The sequence below is a fragment of the Brachycentrus maculatus genome, unplaced genomic scaffold (assembly GCF_059751285.1).
Source record: "Brachycentrus maculatus isolate JH-2025_06_01 unplaced genomic scaffold, ASM5975128v1 h1tg000077l, whole genome shotgun sequence".
In the NCBI taxonomy this organism is placed as follows: domain Eukaryota; kingdom Metazoa; phylum Arthropoda; class Insecta; order Trichoptera; family Brachycentridae; genus Brachycentrus; species Brachycentrus maculatus.
Genome location: NW_028280831.1, coordinates 590,257 through 599,005, shown reverse-complemented (window position 1 = coordinate 599,005; position 8,749 = coordinate 590,257). Strand labels below are relative to the sequence as shown.

Here is an 8,749-nt window from a genome sequence, read left to right as displayed (position 1 = left end):
TCTTTAGTTTCCCGTCCATAGTGTTTTAACTAAGAGTCAGATGTGAAGAATTTCATACTGAATCTATGAAAATATCAATCTTAATTGAATCACATACATATGAATAACTTATTTGTGAACGCTTGTTCATCCAATAACTTTCAAATAACTGTTTATTTTAGCATAGGTTCATTTAAATACATATTAATAATATTCAAAATAACAAATATGTGCTTAAATAAACAGCTCAGGTGATTGTCTCATAGAGTTGTTTCCAAAAAAATTAATATACAGGTACATATAACTATTATCTGATTTTTATAGGGTCAATGTTACAGTTGAATTTTAAACTTTTAAATGATTATAATTGACCTGTTTTTTTATTCACAGGTTCCTTACTGTGTATTGTTGCAAGAGGAATCTTTTGATTGCATATCAGATAAGCATTGTGTTAATTAGAAGAAATATGTTTTATAAATTATGAATAAATCAATATTACAATAGGACTCACTATTGCAATCTGCGTTGGAACATCACTTATGGTGAGTTTTTCCTACTCTATTAAATATACTCCAATACATACTTATTTTGATAAAATTCTTCATTAGAAACTGATGTTCCGAAAAAATGGTTTTTGATACAATTTTTTGCTGTTTTTGTTTTTAATAAAACATTGGTATTTTAAGCGGTCATCAGAATGTCAAATTTGATTTTGGACTTAGCATATCTGAAATATATGCATTCTCCTTTTTACAATGATGATATTACATTGACATAGGATATAATCGTAGAATTCTTACACAATAATTTTTATTTAACATCTTTTCACACCGACTTGATGGATTGGGTACTGTATTGATTGATGGGGTGTTAACTTATTCGCTAATTACATTATTGCTCTCCAAATACTCGGATATAGGAGTGGAATATATTTGATGGGATACGGTTGATGTAAATAAAGAAGCTTAGGGTGAAGGATATTAGGAGAGTAGTAGCAATGGCTAGGATACTCAGGGTTCCATACCCGCATTTGTATTAGATTGTGTAACTTTGAACTGCTAGTCCCCTGAGAAAATGAATAGGAAAAACAATTATTTGAAAATATGTGTTTTAATTTACATTCTTCCAACAATTATATTCTTTGGGAATAATTTTTGTATTTCATAAAAAAACAGATCACTTGTAAAAATTACAGCAAAAAATGTACACTACATAAACATGACATTTATGCATCTCAATTCTCAATATCAACATATCCACATAGGAAATTTTGGTTTAGTAGATTAGCCTATTTATCTCCGTGAATGGGAAGGATTCCATAAGGTTTGTTTTGCAGATATTGTCCAGAAGACTCCTGATGGCCCAGTATAGACTGAGCGCCCAAACCATTTGCTTTGTGTAACTGTTCAGAATTTCCCTTGTATTCGGACTGTCCGTATTCTCCCTGAAAAAGAAAATTGAAGTTATTAAAACAGGTTTTAACACTACTTAACAGCTAAAATAATTTTTTTTTTTTAGTGGGTTTTCTATAAAATATCTATTAAATTGTAAAAATTTCAACCCTTATATTAATATAAACTATATGGACTTTCTTTTTGGTTTTTACATCATAATGGTCGTATGCCAGAACATATATATGTATATATTAGTTTGTAGGGCTTTTCTCCCAAATATTTTTATTCTTTAACCTTTATCCGCACCCGATGGTGCATAGGGCACTTTGAACATAAACTCAGTGTTATCTTGATCGTTAAAACATGAAAGAGAGTAATCAGCCCTCCGCTTCAAGTACCAGTCCAGGATAATATTGAATAAAAATTCGAGTGAAAAAATAACTTATATTTTTTGACCCCCTCTGGGAAAATAATATGAAAAATAACTCCTACAATTGGAGATAATCCAGATTTGTGAACAAGTATTTGGACACACTCAAAATGTTGTAAAAAAAAGTTTTGTTTCAATTAATCTGTTCGATACTGCAGGTTATCAGATCAAATAACGATTTCTTTAAAATAATTCGTTAGTAAATTCGGTTATTGATTTGATCATTAAAGATCAATTACGCCGATCAAAGCACAAATTAAGCTGAGTATCACGTATTTCTCTGGTATTTGAACACACTCAAAATGTTGTGAATAAATTTTTCTTACTATTCGCCGACTACTTCCTGCGCAGATTTCATGGCTTTTTTCATTTACCTTGTTTGATTTGGAATCCTCAATTTTATTTTGGGCCTTGAAGTGTCCTTCCTTGGCCTGCGCCTTGGCGTCCAGGCTCTCGTTCTCGTGTCCTCCCTTGAAGGCCGCCGCCGACTTCTCTCCGAATGCTCCTTCATTTTCTCCGAACTTCTTTTTATCCGCCTCGTCGTGCGCCTCGTCGTAGAACGTCTCCGTCTTCTCCTCTTCGTCCTTTCTGTGGGAGGTCTTGAACCCCTTAGTCACGTGTCCTTTTTTGTGGCTCCTTTGCATGTTTTCGGCCTCGCCATTTTTACCTACAATTGCGATATTAGTCTATTTCCAAAACTAAAAAATTGTCATGAAAATAATGTTTTTTTTTTAAAAATTATATAAAGACTTACCCGCTTTGTCAAATGTTTGAGCTCCTTGATAAGTCTTGCCGTCTCCGATTTCTTTTTTGTTAGCTGATTCGTCTTTGTAATAACCCGAATCTCCCTTAGCGCTGCTCTGCTCCGCAGCTGCTTGGCTCTGCCCCTGGTTGCCCTGGTTAGCGGAACTGACCGCCTTGGCTTCGATTTTCTCTAAATTCTCGTCTCCGGCATTTTTCTTTGCGGATTCGTATTGGTTTTTATCCACGTATCCTCCTCCTACTTGACCTCCGCCGATATGGCCTCCGCCGCCCGTGATGAAAGGACGGTTGACGTAACCTCCCCCTAGACCAACTCCGCCGCTGTAGTATCCCGGCTGGTTGACGTACCCGCTCCCGAGCCCGCCGCTGTACCCGCTCGAGTACCCGTTGAACCCGTTTCCGAATCCGAATCCGGGAGAAGAGTACGCGATCTGGTTAAGACCGCCTCCCCCGAATCCGATTCCGTCGGAGTAACCTCCGCCGATGAGGCCCGGTCCGCCGATACCATACCCGAAGTTTGCCGACTCGGCCGTGTCGTATTCGGAAGGACCGTAGTCTCCTTCTTCCGATACGTACTCTGTGGAGTATGGCATGTGAGAAGCTGCCGCTTTTACCCTCTCTCCGGATCTCTCGTAGCGATAATTAAATTTCTTAGGGCGAACGGGTGGTGCCTCTTTCGATAACGTAACCGCGATAACCGCGAACAAACTGACCATCCACAAACACCCGGAATATTTTCTTAAACTACCCATCTTGAGAAATTCTCGTTTCGTGTTATTTTCTGTGACAATTCCGATTGCGACTGATGCTTGAGCAACAGCTTGTGCAGATTTTATAGTAAACCAATAATTTGGTGACAATCGACTCTTGGTCGAGTAGGTTTGTCGTTCTACATCTTTTTCCGACACTTAGTCATAACATTTATTTATCAGTTTGGAATGCGTTTAAAAGCGGCAAAGTTGCTATACCAGATTCGAGAAATTTCAAAGGAACCGGCACGTTCGATTAGGAGAACAATAGGCTTTACTAAACTGACCTTGTGGATGTTTAATGAGGGTATTACAGATATTACGAAATTGTATTTGAACGGAGTGCGGGTTCAATAGGAAAATAAAAGGAAATTCCAATTAACGGCCAATCGTCTCAAATAGTGAGCGGACTTCCTTTCTGTGAGAATGGAATAAAATTCGTGTCAAAAACACCCACATTTTACAAATTTGCACATCGACTGCCAAAAATTCATATTTCTTATACATTAGGTACTTATAACAATAAAATATTGAATGTGCGAATTCTGGGTCATTTTCTTTATGAAGGCTTTATGTTTTGTTGTATCTAGCTGTATGATGATGTAGATACGTACTCATTTAAAATTATTTCCATTTCAGCTGTAATTTTTTATTGTATTTGTTTTTTCTTCTTCTCAATTTAACGTTAAATTTAACAAAAAGTGCTTTAAATTTATCCATTGCGTTACCGATTTTTTTTACCAGTTTATATATTATTATCTATAGACATGGGCACGTTCTTTAGTAGTTAAATTTTGACCCTACTCCAATCTCTATCGATTACAAAAATGGATGAAAAAGAAATCGCAAAAATGAAATTAATTTACACATTGTTTTCTCTAAGATCAGAAAAGGGGATGTTAATTTTGATTATTGTATTATTTCAATTTTAAAACTGGGTATTTTAGATTTTAAAAACTCTTTCAATTTTAATAAACGTTCGCCTTGTAAGGAAAAAATGACGAAATGAATCGTATACTAATGGTTAAATATCTTATTCTCACCCTAATTCAACTTTAATAATGATACGTATATCAGCTGTTCGGGAGCTTTTGTGAAGGAATTTTGGGGTAAGTTTTTACCTTGTACCTGGTATCTTAGTTGAAGTTTAGTTTTAAAAAGGTGTCCGCGACGTTCACATGAAGTGTTCGCTCTGAAAAAAAAATCCGATCAAATGTTTGCATGTAACATCTGCTCCGGAGTGTGTGCATATTTTTATATTTTTTATTAAAAAATTACTTGGCAAATACCACTATATCTTCAAATATTTTGTGACACGTGTTTCGATGCATTACGTATCTTTATAAAACACCGCTTAATGAAGCTGAATGCATCGAAACACGTGTCGCAATATATTTTAAGAAATAGTGGTATTTACCGAGTATGGTAAAATTTTAATTAAAAATGGATAGATAATACCGAAAAGTGATTGCTGAATCGATTAATTAATAAATGCATATTTTTCGTTGAACTAATAAAAATAAAATAGAGATGGTATATCCGGTCTTCACATATTTGGAACATATAAAATGTGGTATTATTATCATGAAAAAAAAGAAATATTTTTGTTTTTTTTTATTTACACAAATATTTCAATTTCACACTATTTCTGTGAGCCTAAGCGGTTCATTATTAGAAATATGTATCAACTTGTGATAGAGTGGGTTCGAACCGAAAAACTCTGATTTAAGAGTCCGTGACACTAACCACGGAACCACAACCCGACAGTTATTTTTAATATAAAGTTTCAAATTACAATTTTTTACTAGACTCGTGTTTCAATATAAGCATCGAAACTCGCGTTACGTGGTTATGAAATTCAAAGATAATTTCACAATTTTTAATTGTTTTGAAATACATTTTTCTTTTGATAGGGATCAATGTAATGTAGTAGTCAGTGCGTTTGTCTACAGCGATGGATGTCCCGGGTTCGATTTCCAGAGGGGTCAAAATAAATGTTTTTTTTTCAAAATAAAAGTGTTTTTTCACTCTAACATTTATTTAATATTACCCTGGACTAGTACCCGAAGCGTAGAGGTGATCACATTTTTTAAATTCATTTAACGATCAAGACAAAACTGCTTCTATACGACGCTGTGCCCTATGCACCATTAGGTGTGGATAAGTGTTAGAGAAGAAAAATAATATATACATTTTTAAAGATAAGCTTTTAAAAATTATAAATAAGTATGTGTTAATATTCTTTTTATGAATATTAAAAAAATGTTTATATGAAGTTTTTTATATACTTATTCAATTATATTTGTCGATCTGGATAAGTTTGAATTTCTGGGTAACATTGAACAAAATTTGAAACGTCAAATCATTTTTGGTAGTTTCAGATTCGGTCCTAGTATATTATTAAAATTCTCAATCACTTGATAGCGGGTCTCGTTTTTTACTTCTCAACCACTGGGTAGATATATTATACGAGTATCTACATTTGTATTGTAGTAGTATTCCATCATAAAAACACGAAATATATTCGAATTTATATCTATTAATCATTTAATCCAGTGGTAAAGTGAGTACTTAAGAAAATAAGGTACTTAAATCGCCTAATCAAGCGAAGTAATAAAGTTTTTAATTTTCTGCGAAAAGTATACATAGACTAATCAACGCACTTACATAAATGGGTGATTTTAATTATAGCAATTATCTGGTTTTTGGATAATTTAACTACTGAATTTTATATCTAGGAACTAGGATAATTATTTTATAATAAAAATAAATAAGTATTATTTTCCGTAGTGTATTGCTTGGTACGTTCGGGTATCATACAAGAGGCCACGAGTTATAATCCAGCACAGTCTACCATAAAACTATGATTTTTTTTATATCATTAAAAAAGTAATGTGTTATTTTTGCACATTCGCCATTCAATAAACATAAAAGCATAATTTCATAATCCGCTGATACTTTTTTTTTATATTTAAAGCGTATTTTAACGATTGTAATGATGTTACTAATAATTAATAAAAATCTTTTCATTTATAATTTCCTGTAATTTGTAAAATGACGACACTAACGTTACCCCTCGCCTCCCATGCGTTATGAGCCCCAACATGTGTTGAGACTGAACTAAACTAAATAAATCTATTTTTCTGAACTGAAAAAAACGGATTTATCTCTCTTTAAAATCGGGTACGTATGAACTTGTGAATAAAGAGTCCGAATATACTAGTAATAGTTTTTTTTCGCTTAATTTGAAAAATAAATTAAAAAACCCTTTTGTCTTTGGTGGGACTCGAACTAAGGCCTTTTGGGTATCCGGTCTACTGCTCTACCACTAAGCTAACAGCTGATTACATAATATATTTTGACATCCAAAGCAGGTGTTTATTTTATTATTAATTTGGACACACTCAAATATTGTGAAATTTTATATTTTTCGCATTTTTATAAATGCAAAGCGTATCTAAAATAATCCCTTTATATGTAGAGTATGTTAAATCCTTTCAAGTTGACATAGAATACCGTTTTATGATATACCCAGTAAAACAGTATGCGCCCTTCTGCGCGTGAAAATTATTTTTCTCGTCTGACATATCTGGGTGTGCGCAGATTTCCTGACCTGAATTTATTCAATACTAGATAATCGTATAAACTCTCAACATTTTCAATGAAAAATTATACAAAACACGGATGACATGTCACAAATTGAATGGACCAACATTCGTTATGATTGACTGAACTAAAAAATAAATAAAACGGTGTTAATTTATATTATGTATATTACGTAATTAGTATTTTAACTCGCCTTCGTTTCGTGGTCATTCATATGTCAGGATATTTTGTCCGAAATATATTAGCCGATGAATTGTCATCACGAGATTCATTGTGTTTTGTTACGTATTTTTTCAGTTGAATTGTTGTACCATGTCAGTCTCTATGAAAACCCATTGTCAGAAGGCGCCCGTACGGCGTCTGCGCGGTATTCCGTTCCTATGTATATAGGAAGGTAGTGGTGTGTTGAGGTGTGTAGACACAGAATAAACGAGGCAAACAAGGGCGGGGGAGTTTTCCACTCTAGAATTGCCTTTTCTCAGTCCAGTCCATTTTTCGTGCGAGACTGTCTACTCCAGGGAGTGTCAAGGGCTCTAATTGAGAGAACTTTCCATTTAGCTTAAATCCCCGTTTATTTCTGAAACCTCGCTAGATTCTCACCTTGCATCAAAATCGATTAAGTCTAATCATTAAACTACTAAGTAATTAATGTCGAACGGTTGTTACAGATTGTAAAGATTGTTGATAAACATAATTTTATTCCAAAGTCCAGTTGTGCGTTTAACGTGTGCGCTAGAATAACGGTGTTTTCTGCTAATTTCACTTATCTGAAAGTGCTGCGCGTACTAGAACAATTCAACGTAGTTTGTTTCAAGAGGCTTCAAAATTAAGTCAATCATGTCTTTCGACCACGAGGAGATACGCGATGAGTAAGTATTACTGTATTTAACAATCCCGTTTGCTATGAACTATTGCTAACTTCAACATTTCATAACGTTCCCTATATTGTTGCTAGACAGTTTTTAGGAATTAACTCGACACAAGTCTTGAAAGTATTGAACAGAATTATTTATATATATTTTTTGTTATGTTGTAATTTACTTTGATACCTCCGAAAATATAATCCAGCATTAAAAAAGGTATAGTGTATGAATTGTCCTAATCAGTTAATCCTCCTATGCATAATTTTTATTATCTTATTTTTCTTCTATCGCAGTATTATGTGTCATTCGAACATACCACGTATTATGTAGGTACTATACGTTCCACCTTATTACCTTATTAAACAGATAATAAATAATTGGGCGTGATTTCCACATTGCTTTCTATGCGTTTTATGCATTTTGTAAAAAAATATATGAAATTATTTCAGTCAACTTAATCTGAAATTATACTTTTGTTAAATTACGAACGTTAAACACAAGTCACAGCAGACAATTTAGAATTGTTAAATTACTAACGTTAAACATAAGTCACAATAGACCTAATATGGTCGCAGTGACAGAAGGGATGCAAGATCCCTTGACCCCAAAAAAAAAGTTAAACATGCGATTATAATTAATATTTGAAGCATTTTGACATTTTAACATTAGATTAAGAAGAAAATGGATGTCTGAATATTTACAGGGCTTACTACCGTCATAGGCTGGTTTAAGTGATAACTTTATTACGTCTAACATTCACCATTCTACCCATGATAGTCAATCACACTACTCAAATCTTTGGAAGTTGTATTTATGCTTCAATTGACGTCTTCTTTCACTTGCTTGTTCTCTGCGCCATTTATGGTTGAGTAGAGTAAGTTTTAAAAGTAATTTTACATACTGAGAGACGCCTGAAAACACGATAAAAAAATTTGATGCTTATAATTAATTTAAGTTGTTTAATTC

General features: G+C 33.6%; 2 protein-coding genes across 2 annotated transcripts in view; one reads left to right on the top strand and one right to left on the bottom strand.

The window, feature by feature from the left end:
- Nucleotides 1–1,267: 1,267 nt before the first annotated feature.
- Nucleotides 1,268–3,355, bottom strand: LOC148311078 (uncharacterized). Its single transcript, XM_088257306.1, has 3 exons — nt 2,558–3,355; nt 2,178–2,470; nt 1,268–1,423 (listed from the first exon to the last, which is right to left on the bottom strand). Exons 1-3 carry the CDS (start codon nt 3,315–3,317, stop codon nt 1,268–1,270), a joined length of 1,209 nt encoding a protein of 402 aa, XP_088113432.1. The 5' UTR covers nt 3,318–3,355.
- A 4,279-nt stretch (nt 3,356–7,634) lies between these two features.
- LOC148311077 (uridine phosphorylase 1) overlaps nt 7,635–8,749 on the top strand; it is a 30,217-nt gene continuing 29,102 nt past the window's right edge. The window contains exon 1 of the mRNA XM_088257274.1: nt 7,635–7,789. Coding sequence (XP_088113400.1) covers nt 7,758–7,789 — 32 coding nt within the window. The 5' untranslated portion in view covers nt 7,635–7,757. The remainder of the gene's footprint in view (nt 7,790–8,749) is intronic.

Excerpts from the sequence above, each read along its gene's own strand:
- LOC148311078 (XM_088257306.1), bottom strand. The coding sequence starts at position 3,317 with ATGGGTAGTTTAAGAAAATATTCCGGGTGTTTGTGGATGGTCAGTTTG. Across the intron at positions 2,471-2,557 it reads TCAAACATTTGACAAAGCGG|GTAAAAATGGCGAGGCCGAA; the intron begins GTAAGTCTTTAT and ends TCGCAATTGTAG. Across the intron at positions 1,424-2,177 it reads AGGATTCCAAATCAAACAAG|GGAGAATACGGACAGTCCGA; the intron begins GTAAATGAAAAA and ends TTTCTTTTTCAG.